The 20296-nt window shown below is 40.3% G+C and overlaps 1 protein-coding gene across 3 annotated transcripts in view; it reads left to right on the top strand.

Moving 5' to 3' along the window:
• Positions 1 to 20296, top strand: part of GR1 (glutathione-disulfide reductase) — a 270345-nt gene that overhangs the window by 91587 nt on the left and 158462 nt on the right. For all 3 annotated transcript variants that reach the window (XM_089458518.1, XM_089458519.1, XM_089458520.1), the window contains exons 4-5: positions 6645 to 6714; positions 7658 to 7729. In XM_089458518.1, coding sequence (XP_089314644.1) covers positions 6645 to 6714; positions 7658 to 7729 — 142 coding nt within the window. The remainder of the gene's footprint in view (positions 1 to 6644; positions 6715 to 7657; positions 7730 to 20296) is intronic.

Below are 20296 nucleotides of genomic sequence, written 5' to 3'. Positions count from 1 at the left end.
CATTGGGCTTTTTGAGCCTACATGATGATGTGGCCAACCTTGACAATTTGCACATGTGTGGGCATAAATTCAAAATCACACTTCTGCTTGTCCAAATGAGATGATATTTATATCAATTTTGGTCCTCTTGAAAAGAGGAATTTAATGCAATCATCATCTCCATCAAGTGAGCTGTCCTAAGGTGGAATATGGCCCTAGTTGCCAATTTTAACAATTTCCCTTGTGGATGGGTGAGAATGAGGCTTGAATCCATCTTTACTTATTGTGTTCTATGGTGGTCACATCCTCCACCAAGGGTCATGTCATATTGGTCAACCCGACTCGAACCAAACTTCAAAATCTCCACTAACATTAAAAATAAATTCAAATCCATTCTCCTTTCGCCACATCATGATGCCCTAGGTGCCCCTTAGTGCATCAAGGGCGCCCCACATGCTCTCACTGATCAAACTGTCAAATTCTCCACTTTGTTTTGCGCCAACAACTTTGGGTACAAAACCCATTGGCCACATCATGATGCCCTAGGTGCCCCTTAGTGCATCAAGGGCGCCCCACATGCTCTCACTGATCAAACTGTCAAATTCTCCACTTTGTTTTGCACCAACAACTTTGGGTACAAAACCCACTGCATGGTACACTTGCCCACAAAGCCCTTGTGGGACAACTTCCCCCAAACACAGTACCCTAGGGTTGTGGGAGTACCTCCCAAGCTACGCAAATCAACACTCCCTCTTAGCGAGGGAGGTACTTCCACCACTCGGAAGTTTCTCATCATCAGCATCGACGACACTAGCCCACTCTCTGGTGCTCACCACTGCAACATACCCTGTAGAATGAACCACACTCGTCTCGGTATTGTCTCTGCCACTAGAAGCTTCTTGCTTCTTCTTCCTTTCCTGATAAGCCTTCATGCCATACCATGGTTCCTTCTTGCCAATAGAAGTCCCTTTACTCCCCATTGACCATGCGCTCTTCTTGGGTTGTAGATTCTCCTTCTGGATTTGCAAACTCCCACTTGAACTTGTCTCCCTCTGAGCCTTAAGAACCTGCTTCTCTCTTGATCTACAGAGTTGCTCGTCAGCTGGTATAGACCACGCTCCTTAACTCCAATGACAATTCCAGTTGAGTTAGAGCCTTTGGGTTTGAGTCTCGCTTTCCCATATTGGAAAATTAACTCAAATCCCTTCGCCTCGATCATTGAAATACAACACACTGTATCTAAGATCTGGTACCCACAGTGCATCTTTAACTTGCAACAACCGACCTGATTCCATCCTAAATGGAACAACACTTGATCCTATGATTGCTTTTTGACTCTTGTCGCTAACTACCATGTGCAACTTTGAGCCTCATTCAATTAGAGTGTTAGAAACATCACGCGAACCTATCATATGCTTCGACGAACCATTGTTTATGTACCATTTTGTCTCGTTAATGGTACCCTCAGAGAAATGAGAAACTAGAGAAAAGTCTTCATCCTCCAACCTTCTTGAGAGGTCATCCAACTCAGAGGATGTAACAACACCATCTCCTTCCCCTTCTTCTCATTATCCCCCTTCTTCATTTGTGGACGCGTGCTCTAATAATGACTGTATTCACCACAGTTGTAGCATTTCAACTTGCTCAAGTCCTTCTTTGCCTTACCCTTCATGCTCCCTACAAGAGCCACATTATCATCAAAAGTCTTCATCTTCTTATGAAGGTCCTCATCCCCCCAGTTCCTCCTGGATGAAGTCATCCCACAACCTATTCCAATCTGGAAGCTTCTCTTGAGCGGTGATCCCTTTGGTGGAGGACTTCCATTCCTCGGTAAACCCTTTCAAAGTAGTCCTCACTAGCTTAGAATCTGTAACAATTTCACTAATGGTAGCAAGCTCATCTCGAACTTGAGAAAGTCTCGTATGATATGGAGCTAGACCTTCACCATATGACATATTGGTACTTTTTAACTTACCTCTCAATACCAATAGCTAATTCTTGTTCTTATTCTGGACCGGATCTTGAAGAGCTTTCCACATCTCATGGGCAGTGTTCCCCCCAGATAGATGAGGTATCAAGTGATCTTTGACATCAAGTGATCTTTGGTATTAAGTGATGTGCTAGCCCTTCCCTATCATCTCACGGATAACCATCATCATTTAGGCTCTGGAACAAGAAACACCCATCAAATAGTGTTAAGGCTAGCTTGGGGGTGTCCTAGGTCCATCTAGGCACATCATCAATAAATCCAACTCTAAGCCTTATTGGCTCATTGTTTCAACATCCAGGGGTACTTGTGTGAGTCAAAGTACCATGTGGGACCTGCTCATAGCGTAACGCTCTCATCTGGAAGGGCTACATTGTATCAACAATGTTAGAAAAGCACTCTAGACTAGCTAAAACAATGTCTGGAATGCTAATGAATGGGATGAGATCATTTTTCAAAAGGCCTTTGCTGCTGTGATAACACTGTCTGACAAAACCCTCCTCAAGATCAAGTGATATCAACAATCATTAGAGACAATAACCATAAATGCATCATAGTTGACCACACCTAATGTTTGGGGCACAGGAATACTTTACACAAAGTTCATATTCAAATGTCTAACTAGATCAGGTCATGTATACAAGTTACTTAGCATATTTTAGGGATAGTTGGAACTTAGGTGAACAATCATGTTAGGTGTTTCAGCCCCCAAACTAAAGTGACATGTCCCAAGTCAGCCCATCAATTTGTGTGTGTGTGAAAATGATTGCTGCAGAGTGGGAAGGACTTCGGGGCAAGGTGCCATAGCCATGTGACTAGCTAATGGAGGTCCAACATCCTAAGTGTATTGAGGAGGGAGTAATTGTGGAGGCATGAGTTACCCCTTTCCTCAACTTTGTTTTTGCACCCGTTTGGTGCAAATTTTACCTTTCTATGATTTATCTTTGTTTGGGCACAAAGCTCAAGAGCCCAAGCTTGCTTTTGAGATTTTCGATTATTCCTTTAGGATGAGTCAGTTTAATGCTCATCAGGGTTGGGACAATACAAAGTTCCTTTTTATGGATGAAGCATCATGTGTTTGATGATTTGGGTGACGACTATTGAGGTGGGTAGAGCTCATGCTAGGTTTTTGCCCACATGCTAAATAAATTTACCAACCATCTTTTGCATTTTTCATTTTTCTTTCGTTGTGGTTTTCTTATGCTTTTATCTTTCTTTTAGCTGCATCTATCTCCAAGGTTAAGTTTTTTGGGCCCAGATTGAAGGATGAGGATGAAGGGTACCAATCCCAATGACCAATGACCACCAGCCCAAAGAATGGAGATGAATAATGAAGAAAGATGGAGAGTGGTAGTATGGAATATCTTGGACAAGCTAGTTTAATCAGTGCTTCCCCAGTGGTGGTCTTCCTAAAGCTCTAAGGGCTAAGAGGAGGTCGCACTGGACTAGAGTCAAAGACTAACCTCCTAGGTGAAGTGAGGGTACACGAATATAGTTGAGATCTATCAATAATCCAGTTTGCCCCTTGTTCCATCTTAGTATGCCCATAACATTAAGTGAAAGCTCATGATTGAAAAATGGTTAAGGTACTTGTTGATGGATGACCCACCTTCCTTCAAGAAGGAATGTTGGATGGGAGAGAGAAATCTGACCGGGGTAAGAAGTGGGGGATCCGGGTATCATGTTATCTGCTGATCATGTAGGGATGTTGGCTGGCTGGTTGTCGAAGTCGGATAATTTTTTTTTTTACCTGCTTTTTGGTAGGTAATAGTGACCACAAACAGTTGTTGGTGAACCTTAACAAGAGTAACTTTATGATATTCAACACCTCTAAGAACACTTTGTCAGATTTCCATTTCTTTTTCAGAGGAGGCGATGTGAGGCGATGTGGAGATCACTACAACATACACTTGGTGGTCCAATTCATGAGCCCTAGATTCAACATGAGACTCGCTTTGCAGCCTAGACTCATGAAAAGGATATGCATCTCTTTCTCTGCTTTTGACAGCATTGGAATGAATATGCATCTCTTTGACACCATCATCAAACCTAGTGTTTTATGTTGGTGAAGTTTAGAGGCCTGGTTTTATTTCAGTTCTCATTTTGCGACATTAGAACAAAAATGCATCTCTTTGACACCATCATCAAGCCTAGTGGTTTACGTTGGTGAGGTTTGGAGGCCTGGTTTTATTTCAGGTGATTGGGAGCATTTGGAGAGAGTCCATTCTATCATGCACCAACATGTGATCTTTTGTAAGATAACTGTACTGTAGGCCATTTTCATGTGGAGTTTGGCACCTATCCTTTATGCTTTGAGAACATTTTCAAGGATGTCTTTTTCCTTCAGAAGATTCACACGCTGTGGTAATCATCTACTGGGTGAGAGATACCCCTATTTGACCCTTTGCTATTCAAAGGTATTTGCCTCCTCCAGCTTCTCTAGATGCAGGTGATGTTGGTTCTTGGAGGCTTGTTTGCTTATTTAGTTTATTAATATTTCCGTTGAGTGCCTCTCTCCCTTTAGGCTCTCTCTTAATGCCCATGGTCATCTTGTCTTTGAAAGGGGAGAACAACAAGGTAGTCAGGGATGACATATATCAATAGTACAGTGAGTGCAATTGGGTCTCCTCTCCTTAGAGTCTCGACCCCTACATTGCCTTATATTATGGGCATTTTTTGTAGTTGCATGATGGTCTTAATATCTGTTCTGACTCGATTTGATGTGATTGGTCACATGGCCTCAGGATTTCATTCAACCAAGGGTTTGTTCCTATTTCTCACTGCTGATGTTAGATCACAAGTTGCTGTGGATGGAAATAATATTTTAGTTGTGTCAGCTTCAGGAGATTGAGACACAGGAACACTTTGTCTTCAGATGTCTCACATGGTATGAGATTTGGGAGATATATCACTACCTATTTTAATTTTTGTGCTTCTGGAGGGTCTGTTGCCACCTCCTTTCCTCTCGATGAGGCATGTTAGCTTCTAAGTTCTTACAAGTAATTACTTTCTAAGTTTCTATAAGGGACCAGCTCTAAATATCAGGTGTTTAATGACTATTTTTTAGCAGATGATAGGGGTGTCTAGATGTTAGGAATAAAATAAAATATATGTTAATGTTAATACATGTAGTTTTATCATTACCAAGGGACACTTAACTAAGTCATAGTTAGGTGACAGGTGGTTGTGATTGTAACATAGCTTATTATATGTGAATATGTATTAAAGAAATTATAATAGTTAATTTATAACGAAAGGACAAAATGGATTATGTGACCCCAACTTCCTATGTAATAATTATTTGTAGAGATTTGACTGCATAAGTACAAGAAGTTACGTTAATGTTCTGAGAGTCCCAAAGGCACCTGGGGTGTGAAAAAATACAAATATAGATAAAAAAGGTAGGTACATCACTAAGCGAGAAGAAAGTGAGTACTCTGCAGCAGAAATAGAACTTGATGTAGAAGAGGAGCTATTAGTAAGAGATCTGAAGTTTGAACACATTGCTAACAAAACACTTGTATGAATGCCTGCACACGACCTGTATTTCTTTGCCAAAACACAAGTATTTTGGCACCTCTATGAAGGATTTCACTGTAGAGCTAGTCAGCCCCAAAATCAAGCTGCTTGTAAACGACAATTTACTTTTCTCAGGAATCATTACATTTCCATCCAATAATATGCATGTAATGAACCAATCTGGTTGATAACTGAATATCCAAAATAAATAGGATAACAATGAAAAATCAATATATGATAAATATAATATATTGAATGTACAATATGAATGATTATATGAGTTACAATTTCGTTCGATACTGTGTATTAAAATACATTGAATGGTCACATATGTGAATAGACATGTCTTCTTCCTTTTTTTTTTCCAATAAATTTGTGATTAGATGAAGCAATAACTGGGCCGGTTTCATGCTTGTGTGACACAGGGTCGATTCTGACCGCTACCACTATAACATTTAACGTTTAGGAGCTTATGTATGCCCCTTCTGCAGACACAGATTAATTGGAAGGATTTGAAGCTTGGATCTCATGGTTTACATAACACTTCATAACACAGTTTTGCTAATTGAGCTGCCCCCTGAGGGCTACATGTCTTTTAGACATGTATCCTTTGAATGTTACTATTACTACTGCTGCTGCTATTATATGTACCACTGCTATTATCTGGTATTTAAGAAAGTCAAGTATGCAACCAGTCTATAACAATATTCTTTTAGCAGAATTACAAGACTGCATGCATAATGATCTGGTGTATGGAAAATGTTCACAAGTGAATTTTGTATGGAATTGTCATATTCTGAAAGGTTTCTTCAGGATAATCAATTAGGTTCACGTGAAATGTTTTGCATAATCTAGATTCTATTTTTAAAAGAGAATAATGCAAAGGAAATAATATTATACAATAAGTTGGACCTAACTTATTTAGCAATCCTACCAAGATTTAAGAGAAAAACAATGCAAAACAGGGGAGAACAAAATGATTTTTATTCAGAATAAGTTATTTAATTAAGGAGACACTCTGAGAACTCCATTTAAGGGATAGAGTATGATGTGGGTTATTGAATTTGAAGGTCTCACTGGCATGTTATTATTGTGAAGCTTTGAAAGGCAGGCTATGCTTTATATTAGTTATTTCTTGATTTCTGGTTTGTTCTTGCAGGTGTGTTCTACGTGGCTGCGTTCCAAAGAAAATTTTGGTTTACGGGGCATCTTTCAGTTCTGAATTTGAAGTAAGTTGAAAAATTCTATTCATTCTGTACTTGAAATGAGCTTCTAATCTGCTAGTTTCTTTAATTTTTAATTACCTCTGCACTCTGGTACTATGTCATATGGTTCACTGAACTTCAACCTTGAGGTTTGAAATTTGGCAGACTTAAAGAAAACTTTGAGGTTTCGCTAACCTCATGGCCATTGGTCGTGTTCATAGCTCAAGCTCATGGCATTGTGTCACAACTCAAGCTTGTAATCTATTTGTGTGGTTTCCAAGTCAATGATAACATTATATATATATGAACCTAATGGTGAACCTGATTCGAACCTCATCAATATTTTTTATCTCAAATCGAAATAAATTTTGCCGAACCTGAACTCGAACCCAAACCATGTGACTTAGCTCTGGTAGCCTTGAATCTCTCCTTATTGTTTCCCCTAAAGTGAGTAGTGGTCTTGTTCCACACAGATTAACAACCTTGCAAAGGTCTGGCAAGATGCTAGAGTGAGACCATGTAGGACAAGTGCCCATTGTCTTAAGCTTCTTAATTTGAGTGAGTGGATTTTGGTTATGATGCTGGGGACGTGAGAATTCTTCAGCTTTAGATTCATCGAATTTATGCTTTAATGTTCTACTTTCTTCCAATAACTTTTGATTAAGAATTTTAAAGTGTGAATTTTCTTCATCTTATTCTAATAAGTTAACATTGAGTTTCTTCTCAAGAATTTTCTTCATCTTGTTCTAATAAGTTTCTACTAGTGACTTTTTTTGGTAGAAAAGAAGGTTGAATATACTAAATATCAATTTAAGATAACAGTTGAAGAGAATTTGTTATCACAGTAATGCCTTTTTACATGGTTTGAAATAGTTATCACTTGTATGCTATTGAAGCCTTTCCCTTTTTCAGTTCTTAGAGGATTTATTGAATGGTCTAACATGGTCTGTTCTCATATTGCTTTCAGGATTCAAGGAATTTTGGATGGAATATTAACGGACCAATCACATTTGATTGGAAGAAGCTCCTGGAAAATAAGGTAGTCAACATGGAGAGCTTTATTACCTGCTAGTTATCATTGATTTTATTTGTAGATAAAATGATAAAGAGTGCCATATCTGTATTTTTTTAGTAGAATCAATCTAGCTGTTATGTTGCCCTGAGGCCTCAGTGAAACTGAATTCTTCACCAACTAAAGGTTTGAGCATCAGTTCTCACTTATATTCACAGGTGCATGCCCATGTGACATTTAGATACCTTTGGCTAGCAATGAATATGTCCATTGAAATATTCTGTTTGTAGCATCTTTCTAGCTGTATAAATGCCTGCATTAATTCTCTGTCTACCTGAACATATGCTTTCTCCCCTTTGTACTACCCCTGTTTTTGGCTACCTGTCTAGGCCTACTTTTGTTTGTACATTTCGAATTTCATTACATTTGATGTATGCTTCTTTTAAAGCGGCCTTCTATTTCTAGGTCTTCTGAACCTACAATGGACGAAAGGTATCTAAAGACCCAGGCCTCAAAGATGAATGGTGAAGGACATTTGGAGATTGGATGATTTTTAAAGTCAAACTTTTAGATATCTTTTGGGAGCTTAAAATGTGAAATCTCGGAGTACTAGCCCAGATTTGTTTTCTTGCAATAATTATTTATTTCTAGAAGTTTATTTTACTAACCAAATAAATTCTGAATTGTTGAAAAAATAAATCACTGTTTTTTTAACTTCTAGAAATTTATTTGCAGCGGAAACAAAATCAGAAAGAGATCATTCACACATTACAATAGATAAACACCCACAACAATTTTCCTTGATTAATTAATCTCGGGAAAATTAGGGTATTGACCCACAGAGAACTTACAAGGAAATATGCATTGACTGGAAAGTGTCACTCGGCCCCACTGGAAGAATTCGTCCCTAGGAGTTTTGGTCCACTGGAAACTAGCCTCTGAAGAAATTCGGCTTGGAGATTTTCTGCCCACCTCTCACCAGCAACTCATCCCTGCATCTTCCCCTTAAACAGTGTTTGCGCCTCAGGAAATTCAGCCTTGGAAAATCGGCCTCTCCAATAATTCAACCTCCTTGCTTCAGCGATTCAACCCTGCAATCTCCATCAATTTGGCCTACTGGAAATGCTCTCGAATCCACCTGCACTTTTCCTCCTTTGTGCTATAGTCCAGTTGAGTCTCTCTCTAGAGAAAATAGGTTTTCCACTTGTGTCTTCACCTCTACCTTAGTCTTATTTTATAATCTTGAAGCCCAAATCCCTAAACCTAATCTCCCTTTTGGAAGATCTAGGAGATCAACAGTTGAGATTATTTCTAACTCACCTAAATAATTTAATTATTTATCCTAACAAATTGACTTAATAGTCCACAATAATTAATTGACTTTAATTATTGTACTTTTCCTAAGTTATACTTAGGAAAGAAGACATAAATCACTTACTCCATCAAGCAAGCACTTAAGAGGCAATGAATCATCTTCTACATGCGAAGACACCTAGCCTGTGCAGAAAACCTTCCAAAGCTACCATAAGCTTCAACAATCCCTCCTAGCAAGGGATTCTCCACTACTCCGATCTTGTATCTATACCTCCAAAACATCCCTTTCAGTAGAGGCTTAGTGAGAATATTTGTCACCTGCTTCTCTGTGGAATGTACTGCATCTCAAAACACCTATCTGGACTCTATCTCTAATGAAGTGATATATGGTCTCAATATGCTTGGACTGATCATGAAACATAGGATTCTCAAAGAGTTTAATGCAACTCTGATTGTCACAGTGAGTCATTGTTGGCCCCATCTCTAAACCAAATAATCCCGCAAGCATCTTGCAAAGCAATATTGCCTCACAACTGGCCATACTCGCTGCCATGTACTCTATGTTTGTTGTACTAAGTGCCACTTACTACTTTTTCTTGTTGAACCACAAGATCACGGCTGATGCCAAGCTGACACAACATCCAGATGTGGCTTTTCTGTGCATAACACTCTCAACCCTATCAAAATTAGTGTACCCATACAACTCTACTCCACCAACTCCAACATCTTTGAGGCCAAAGTCCATTATACCTTGTAGGTATCTCAACACATGCTTTGCTACCACCAAATGAACTTGTCTTGCTCCACCATGAATTGGATGTGTGTTCACAACAAAACAAATATTTGACATAGTGTTGACCAGATACATTAAGGAAACTATTAGGCGCCTATAAAGTGTGGATTCATCAACTCGCCCTTAGAGGCACTCAACTTCTTCAAGTTAGTGATCATCGATGTAGACATAGGACTAAAATCCTCTCTCGAATTTCGTCAAGATCTCAATTGCATAGTTGCCTTGTCCTAGGAAAATCTCTCCTGGTTGCTGCCACACCTCCAATCCCATAAAGTAGTGCATCAAAAGCCGATTTCCTTGTTCTCGAACTTTGGAGAAAGGTCCTCCTTGCACATCCCTATGAGCTTCTCTGATCCCGTCAATAAAAGATTTTCAGCATAAAGGACCAAGATATGAAGCTCACCCTGTTACCACTCAAACCAATAGGGGACCTAAAGGGGTTCCTAAAAGGGTAACTGCTAGGTCAAGGGCAGTGGTGGAGGCTTAACCACTGTCACCGCAACTAACTCTCCTTGCTCTTTACGGACTTTCATCGATGGGAGGAGTCCCGGTAGCGTAGGGATTCGATTATAAAGTATATGTCAATGGATAGGTGAGAAGTGACCCTAAAAAACCCTTTCCCAAGGATGGAGTGAAGAATGGAGCTTGCTTGCTCTTTAAGCAAGGGACTTGGTCCACCAGGGATAAGGGTTGAGGATTGGAGGGTTGAGGGAGAAAGGATAGGCTTATAAAAGAGTTTCTCAATCACTATAATCCTTGGAAACTTGGATTCCCAAATGGTCCTTGACAAATAGTCTTTATTGAGAAGTGGGACCACGCAGGGCCAAGTGGACCCAACCCAGGTTCGGGGATGGAATATAGTAGCCAATGATGTTCCTATCCTGGACAAGGTGAGGAGAAAGGACCAAGCAAGAATATTTACTTCAAAAGGTTGAATTGATGCTATTGAGGTCTAGCCTTGGGGATGCCTAGGCAAAATTCGGTCCTAGAGCTAGGGCTTAGGATTCCCGGAGATTCCACCATTAGAATTGCCTCAAATTTAGAGGAGAGGCAGGGGACCTACCAACCCAGTAACCTCTAGGAGATCGAAGTTTTTCCTTGTTGGGAATAATACTAAGACCCGGGGGGGGGGGGGGGTGAATGAATCAGTATTTACAAATCAATAACTTTTTCCATTTCATAATCAGATTTATATACGCTACTTCAGTGAAGGGAACTTGCATGTGCACACAACTGTTCTTAAAGCAACCAATGTATATCCAGTGAACTTATGATTCAGTTAATTCATCATATGTTGATCTTTAATCAGTGCATCAATACTTTATTAAACATTAAATAGTAACCATGTGCAGTAATAACATAATAAACCATCACACATAAGCAACACACATGAACACCAAGTTTTAAGGTGGAAACCCAATGCGGGAAAAAAACCACCTGTTGTTATTGTCTCTGCCTCCTTTTAATGTAAAGAATAATCTGTTTACAATCTTGTATTGGTGCAAACGCATACCAGTATGCAGACACCCACCTGCAGAAGGCTACAACCTTCTCTCATTCTCCAGCTTCTACTGGAAGAGAGCTACAACGCCCTAGCTCTTGTACTGGCACCTACCACCTTCACTCATTTTCCAGCTGCTACTGGAAGGGAGCTCCAACTCCCTGATTTAATCACCAATCATTACTGGCAGGAAGCTTCAACTTCCTCACTGAAGGCTCCAACCCTTAGTATTCTCTAGGGACCACGTTTCATAAATTTTCAGTCTGGATACTCATGGTACACAACACTACAATATGAAGGCCACGTTTCATCAAATTTTCATACTGGACCCATCAGTGACATTGAAGCTCAAAATCAATCACCACGACGATACAACCATCAAATACACATGCATCAATCAATCACTGAAACGCAATCATCAATCTCTGATTGAAACCCAATCATCAGTCTCTGAATCAACCACAACTGAATCAATCAATCACTGAAACCTCTGACATAGCTGAATCACCCAATCATCAATTTTTGAATCAACCACAACTGGATCAATCATTGAGAACTCAATCAATCGACACTTAATCAAAATTCAACCAATCAACAGGAATAGACAGATCACTGTAACCAGTACACAGATCTGAACCCATAACACTACATCAACAACCAGAACCAATTGCAACCTCAAAAATCATGTCAGAATGTATATGCTACTTCGATGAAGCCAACCTACATGTATATGCTACTTCAATTAACCCAACCTGCGTATACCTCTAAAAGTACTGGATCATAAAACCTCTAAACCAAAACTGTATGAACCAATGATATTCTGAAGATCTACTGTCATATTACAGAGATCTAAACAGATAGCATCAAAGATCACCCTTCTCACTTAATCAATCAATCAATCAGACTCAATCTCCTTATGCATTCAATTCTACTTTCAGATCTAAGAAGACATCATTGACAAACAACAATAAAACAACAGCACTGAACAGATAGATTAGTCATTTCTGAACAACAAGCTTTTCTTTCGCATACGCTACTTGGTAGTGTCGAACTAGTGTGTATACACGCCTTCACCAAGGCGAACCAATGTATAGATCTGTAAATACTTATAACTTTGCAGCTATTCCAGACTTCAGACATACCCAGATCATAGCATTTAAAGGACAAAACATTTGTTAGCACTCAGATCTAGCCTATTCATTGTCAGATCACATAATGATAAGTATGATCCTGATCCATCATTAGATCTCATCCATCATCAAACACTGAGGTGCATACTTAGTTCAGATTAAGCAAAGCATCAGAAACCCATAACATGCATATTTTCTTTTGATCTAATAATTCATAAAATATTCATTACTTGTGTGCTTAGCCCTTTGATCTTCTCCTCCTTATATAGTTTTAGCTTTTCTCAATGCCCTAGACCAAAACAATGCTTAGAACCTGTGGTATTCGTGGACGGAATCAAATTATCGTTATTCTGCTCAATATTGTGGGCTAATACCATGGTATGGACCCTTGGTATTCTTTCACCTTAATTTCCTTAATTTTCCATCCCATACGCGCTTTTCCTCTTGTGAAAGTGCGTGCATACGTATACGCTCTTTTTGTATAGTGAACCCGCTTGTATACATTTTTGTGTACAGTGAACCTACGTATACAACTTAACATACCTAAAAACATTTTTTTCCTCAATTGCTTGATTCTGATCTGTAGTCCTTTGTTCCATCATCCTTTTCTTTTGTACCATTACTTTGTTACCTCTGAATAGACTTGTTATAATGTGATTTTCCATTGTATATTACTTCTGAACTGATTCCTTTGAATTGCCCTGCATTTTGTCACATCTGTAAACACAACTACCATGCATTCTATCACATCCTGTTTATACTTTTATCAATTAGTTCATTCATCAAAGAACAACTGTTATCAAGGACAACACACACTAACAATCTCCCTGTATCAAACCTTTGACCATTATTCTATTCCATCATTTTGTCACCTCTGATTTGTCCTGTAGATTCATCTAGTTACCATATACTTGTTCTGCTACAAGTGGGTTGCCATCAAGTACAACACATGCATCATAATGCCAACATTCCTTGAGTCAATTCCCGGGAAATTGATGCCGTAGGTGACCTAATAGGGCTAGACTTGGGGAAAAGGGGAAATAGGTATAAAGGTGAAAGGGATGGCCACCCTTTTTAAGGATTAGTGCTTAATTCATTAGGGATATGGAGTCAAGGGTGATGATGAGTAAAAACTTGGTTTCTTGATCAAGGAGGCCCGGAAAGTCAACTTCATCCAATGTTGAGAGAAAGAAAAGAAAAGTGACCTTCAAGCATTTATACTTCAAAGAAAATGATGCAAGCTTCTCGAGATGAATAAATCTCTAGTACATTTCATTCATATAACATTGACCCATACATTAAATTAACTAAAACATGCTCAATTCCACATTCTGATAATGCAACAACTAGCCCAAATTTTAGCATTATGCAGCAACAAGAATAATAGCATCATAATTTACTTACAACGTTATAGAGTATATCCAACCAGCATTTCGTTTGCTCAATAAAGCTCCAAGACAAGAGAAATAGCCCAAATCCATACATCAAAATTCATCCATCTCCAAAAATATCCACCAAGGAAAAAGTGTGAAAATTCTCTATGATTAGAGAGATCCCAAGTGATGATACAGATGAATGTAACTAACATCAATATGTAGCCTCCTAGGAGTTCGAATTAGCTTATGGGCCTACATTAGCCCCTAATGATAAAATAATGTGCAAATAAAACCCCTATTGGTGACAAGCCCACCAAACTAGCTCATAAGTTTAAAAATAAGCCTCACATGGGTCCAAATAATGATATGTGCATGTCGTAGGGCCCTCTAAAGGCTCAATAATATCCTGAAGTGCCATATTGAGGAATAAATTCCTCGGAATATGATGGACAAGGGGGTGGCCCCTTGTTCTCCAAGTAGTAGACCTATGGTGCTCCCATTTGGTATGAGGGCACATAAATGACCCCATGGGTCTCCATATGAATCGGAGATCCTCTGCAAGGGTCCAAGTGGTGGAATAAATGCTACCATGACATCGTACAAGACTTGGGACACCTGTCAAGAGTGTGGGGCTCCTGCGGGGGCCTGCTAGGCATAATGTACCAAGCATATCATCATCATCCAAAAAGTGGATCACTAGTAATCTTTGAGCATCCATAAAGATCTGTGGAGTGCTGTCTGCTGCTGTGGAGGCCCATGGCTCTCTATGCACACCCTACATGTGCCAATGTAGACCTTTAGTGGTTAGGATCCCATATAGGGAAACCAAACCCAAATGGAAACCACCTATAATCCTGCATAAGATCCAATCTGTCCCCTAGGCTTCTAGTACAACTAGTCATTAAAATAATCGGGTAAAAGGCTTACAAATGATGGATAACAATGTGGGCACTTCATAATGGCATGCCCTTCCGTAATGGGCTTTGGCATGTGCTAGTTTCTCCAAGCTCTAAAGGTGGTTAGCCATGTACCTTATTAGGTGGTTTTAGTCCTTAAAGGGGATAGTATGTCCAAGGTATATCCCTCTAATGGGGCTAGCAAGTGACAAATAAGTGGAATGGGATAGGAAATGAGAGGGGCAATCCTGGGCCACATAGTGGGGCATAGGGGTAGCTAGATAAGGGGAAGCCCACACCTAGGTATGTAATGTATAGGAGGGAGCAATTGTGGTACATGAGGTGCCCCAGCCTTGATTTTTGCACCCTTCTTTGTATACCTTTTGCCTTTTATGATTTTTCTTTAATTCACTGCTCGGGGCTCAAAGGACAAGAGCATGATGTGTAAGATATAGCAGTGATTACCCCTTTTAGGTAGGGTGGTTCATTGCCCTTTAGGGGCTGGGATAATCATGGGTTCCTGAATGATAAAGGAGGTTCATCTAGGGCATATGGAACCATGGTGATGGCTAATGATTGGGGTAGAGCTCATGTAATGGCTTTTGCCCACGTGCTAATTATTTTGTGGTACAATTTCTTGTTAAATATGGCCATTTATGCTTTTCACTTTTTCTTTTAATTGCTTCAACCTTCGGGGCATCATTCTAGGCCTTACCCAAGGTGGGGGCAAGGGGATAGGGAGGCTAGCCCTATGTGGACCCAGAATAGGAATGTGGACCCAAGTGGGAGAAAATATGAATGGGGGTATAGTGAGTGGATACGGAGTAATATGTGCGGATAAAGGAGCGGGACCATGCACCCAAAGTCGGGGTTTCCCTAGTAGTACCACCTTAGAATCAAATGGCCAATAAAGGAGATCCCATGGGACTAAGATCCAAGGGTAACAACCTAAAGAGATCAAGGGGATAAGAGCAAAAACTAAGCCCACTCTTTTCGCCAAATCCCCCCATCAACCCATACGCAGAAGTATCCATGATAAGTAAACCCAATACTCGATTACCAAATGAGAAGACATTCCTTTAGATTTAGGAGGCCCACCTTCAAACATACGATCAATACAGGTGGGTGAGGGACTAGATGGCTAGCTCCAGTGGCAGAGAAATGGTGCAACGAGCTAGCAAGAGGCATCAAGGGGCTGCCGGCTGAGGCTCATCATGCAGAAAAATTTCTCCTGGGGATATTATCCACAAAGTGGTGGTAACATCTGATTCCAACTGGGACGTGATCTCTCGAAGAAGTGGACGAGGCTACTCGAATAGGAGGTCACGAGAACTCCAACAATCTCTTGGTCACTGCAGACCTGTTATTTGCACGTCAAAGATCAAAGCCATGGGGCAACATGTTTTTCACGGTGTTTGATGATCACCCATGCTTAATGTTATCCCACAAACCATTATATATATATATATATATATATATACATACATGCAAACTAATCTATCATGAGAAGCATCATATGCGGTTAGTTCTAATGCAAAAATCATCATGCAATGCATCCTACCTTAACATGCATATGGTGATGTTAATACTAAGTGTAATCATAAAGCCAGTGCAACCAACATATCATCACAGTAATATACACATGCCTGCCAGTATGGTTGCTCATGTAGCAACGACCAAATCGAATGTGGACATAGTCACATGGCGGATGAGGCGGGTGGGAGGCGGGAAAATATGATCTCCATTTGAGGTAGAGGGAGGTCCTTGGAGAAAGAAAACTAGTCATTCTAGAGGTCCAGGGCTCCCCTTCTAGGTACAAAATGAAGGAATGAATGATTACTCTCGAGAACTTCTCATCACAATTAGTGCTTGCAATATCATGCTTTGAGGATGTGACATGGTTGTGATGAGAGGGGAACGAAGGGTGAGAGAGAAGGAATGCAACAAATAGGTCTCTCAATGTGATGGTCACAATGGGGATGGGAGGATGTGGAGTGATCATAATCCTGAGGATGGGTCAAAGGGAATAAGGCATACTCAATGAAGGGTTCCTCTTTACACCATATTCAGAAAAGGGAAAAGGGGCATGGTCACTCGAGGCGATACCAAAAGGGATGAGGGACGTACTTGAGAAAGACTCAAGGTGATGAACAAGAGGGAAAGGCAAAGGGGATGGTGAAGTGTCATATTCAACGGGCTTTGCTTCCCCACAACCTAAAGGCTCAAGTGATTTGAATACATAATCATAAGGTGGGTTGGTAAGAGCCTCATTGCTTTCCTCATTATAAATATTAAAGATTGGGCCTTCATTAAAAGGAGAGTCAAAGATTGGGCTTTCATTAAAAGGAGAGTCAATCACTTCCATCAAAGGTTTTCCTTCTTTATGCAAGGGAAAGTAACAATTCTCCTTCCCAAGGGTATCAATGGGTATGTCATCATAAATAGTGCCCGAGGGGAAGGGAAGACCAATCTCATCCTCATCCTCCTTGTCGGTGTCATAAATGGGAGCACAATCAAATTGAGGACCAACAATTTCCCATTTCTCCCTCTTAATGTGGAAATAATATTCAATGTCATTTTTCAAGGGGCTAGTGGGGTCATCTCTCCCAAGGTTTTCAAAAGAGGATTCATCGGGAGTAATATCCCTGAGAAAAATAGGGTTGGTCTCAATAAATTCATCCTTCCCAACACAGGTGTCCTCAAAACCATCTTGCCCGTCTTGCAGTCCCCACGACGACTCATGTTCCTGCTCATCATCGAGGTCCTTGAGGTCATCTTCATCTATGTTGGTTGACAAGCGAGACCTCTCTTCTCCTCTCTTCTCTTGAAGAACAATGGCTAAGGTATTTGTTACATGATTATGGTAGTATGCTTCTAGGAGGAGAGCATTAGTAGGGTTCTCTTTATATTCACATTTCATTGTATGAAGCTTCACTTCCTCATCATATAAGCAGGAGAAAAATTCATTAGAATTATATTCCCTTTCTACCTCCCTGCATGACCTACTATATTCATCCATTCTTTCTTGCGTGATTTGGAAGCTTGCGGGGTCCAACTCTTCGTCATCCTTAGAGGAGGTATTCCTATTGTTATTGATGAGGTTATCCAGAATATTCACAGCACAAGTTATGTGAGCAAGGTCATGGAGATGACTAGGATCCTCTTCATAAGCACGCCTTATTATGTCAAGTTGTACTTCTTGCAACCTATAAAACCTGAGCATGAATTCCATATCCAAGCTCTCCAACATATCTTGAAAGGATTCTGCATATTCCACCACTTTCCTTTGCAGCTCTTGAATCTCTTGTTTATTGAGCTTTTCAAATATAGGATTGAGAGAAATCTCCATCTTCTACGATTTTGCATATTAAGATTATAATGGAGTCGCCAGGGTGAATTGAGGTGCCTTGATAGATGCTTGCTTCACCCTACAAGCTATAACTTTAATGCTCAATGAAGAACTAGGTTTTCATTCTTCCAGTGGAGTTGCCAATAATAATATGTCACTATGTTGTATGGGGAACAAAATACACGCTTCGTGTCCCTGGCAATGACGCCATAAATGTTACCACTCAAACCAGCAGGGGACCTAAAGGGGTTCAAAAGGGCAATTGCTAGGTCAAGGGAAACAATGGACCACAGCTAAGTCTCCCTGCTCGTTACGGAATTTCACCGATGGGAGGAGTCCCGATAGCGTAGGGATTCACTTGTAAAGTATATGTCAATGGATAAGTGAGAAGTGACCCTGAAAAACCCTTTCCCATGGATGGAGTGAAGAATGGAGCTTGATTGCTCTTTAAGCAAGGGACTTGGTCCACTAGGGATAAGGGTTGAGGATTGGAGGGTTGAGGGATAGGCTTATAAAGGAGTTTCTCAATTCCTACAATCCTTGGAAACTTGGATTCCCAAATGGTCTTTGACAAATAGTCTTTATTGAGAAGTGGGACCACACAGGGCCAAGTGGACCCAATCCAGGTTCAGGGATGGAATATAACAGCCAATGATGTTCCTATCTTGGACAAGGTGAGGGGAAGGGACCAAGTAAGAATATTTACTTCAAAAGGTTGAATTGATCCTATTGAGGTCTGTTAATTTTGGTATGTATTAATGCTTAAGAGCAATTTGCTTCAAATTTTCTTATTAGACCAATATCAATTTGAGAATAACAATCACATCAGCATGATAGTAAAATGCAGATAGAACATAAATATAAACAATAGAAGACAAGCCAAGACAAGAGGACACAAGATGTGGCACCAGCCAGGGACAAACCCCAATGTGGGGAAACCCTTGATCAATTCTTCTTATATTCTTCAATAATTTAGCAGAGAGAGAGAGAGATAATACAATTATACAAATCTGTAATTTTATGACAGCAACAACAAAACCCTAACCAACAAAGTCAAAGCTGGTCAAACAGCTCAGGTTTGACCTATAGACAACCCCGGTCAAGGCTCAGTCAACTCGGTCTCCAACAGCAAGAAAAGGCAACCCATCATAGTCCAAAATATCTAGTCAAACTTCAGTCAATTCTGGTCAAACCTGCGGTCGACCTTTGACAGTCAACGCTGGTCAAAGTATGGTCAAAGAGAGGTCCAAACAACTGTTCAGAAATGCGGCCTACCAAGGAGAGGCAACCTAACCCAATCCACAGTCAAAGAGGAGTCCACATTGGTCAATGCTGGTCAAAGAGACACCCTGCAGTTTTTGGTCAACCTAGGTCAACGCTGCCCTAATCAGAATCTGCGTCCTCCTTCTTCACATGTGTGAGAGATCTGCTCCTCCAACGCATACCCAATCAAGCTAGGAGAGAGAAGAATGTGAGATGAGATGAGTGAGTTTATGCCACAAGGTCTCCTCCTTTTATATGCCACGTTGAGGATAAGCTGGGGGTGAAAATCATTGTTTTGCTTGCTAGCTGACCTTGACAAATTGTCAAGAATACAAATTAATTCATATCTCCATGAATACATGTTGAAACCGAATGATCGTTAGATCAATCCTACACCTCTTGGAGAGAGGAATCCAAGAAAAATATCTGCTGCCATAAATAAAGTGACCCACATGGAGTTTCGCCCTAGTTGTCAATTTTAACAAGGTCTAGCTTTGGGGATGCTTAGGCAAAATTCGGTCCTAGAGCTAGGGCTTGGGATTCCTGGAGATTCCACCATTAGAATTGCCTCGAATTTGGAGGATAGGGAGGGAACCCACCAATGCAGTAGCCTCTAGGAGATCGAAGTTTTTCCTTTGGTCAATTCCCGGGAAAATGATGCCCTAGGTGACCTAATGGGGCTAGACTTGGGGAAAAAGGGGAAAAAGGTAAAAAGGTGAAGGGTATGACCACCCTTTTTGAGGATCAATGCCTAATTCACTTGGGGATATGGAGTCAAGGATGATGATGAGTAAAAACTTGGTTTCTTGATCATGGAGACCCAGAAAGTCAACTTCATCCAATGTTGAGAGAAAGAAAAGAAAAGTGACCTTCAAGCATTCATACTTCAAAGAAAATGATGCAAGCTGATGCAGGAGCATGTGACTTAGAGGGAAAAATCTTCAAACATATTCCAAAAATACAAAAAAATCT

Source organism: Pinus tabuliformis, chromosome 7 (assembly GCF_031772625.1).
Source record: "Pinus tabuliformis cultivar Carrire ecotype Pingquan chromosome 7, CPIR1, whole genome shotgun sequence".
In the NCBI taxonomy this organism is placed as follows: Eukaryota; Viridiplantae; Streptophyta; class Pinopsida; order Pinales; family Pinaceae; genus Pinus; species Pinus tabuliformis.
The sequence above is the reverse complement of the archived record's forward strand: the minus strand, read 5'-3'. Positions and strand labels throughout refer to the sequence as shown.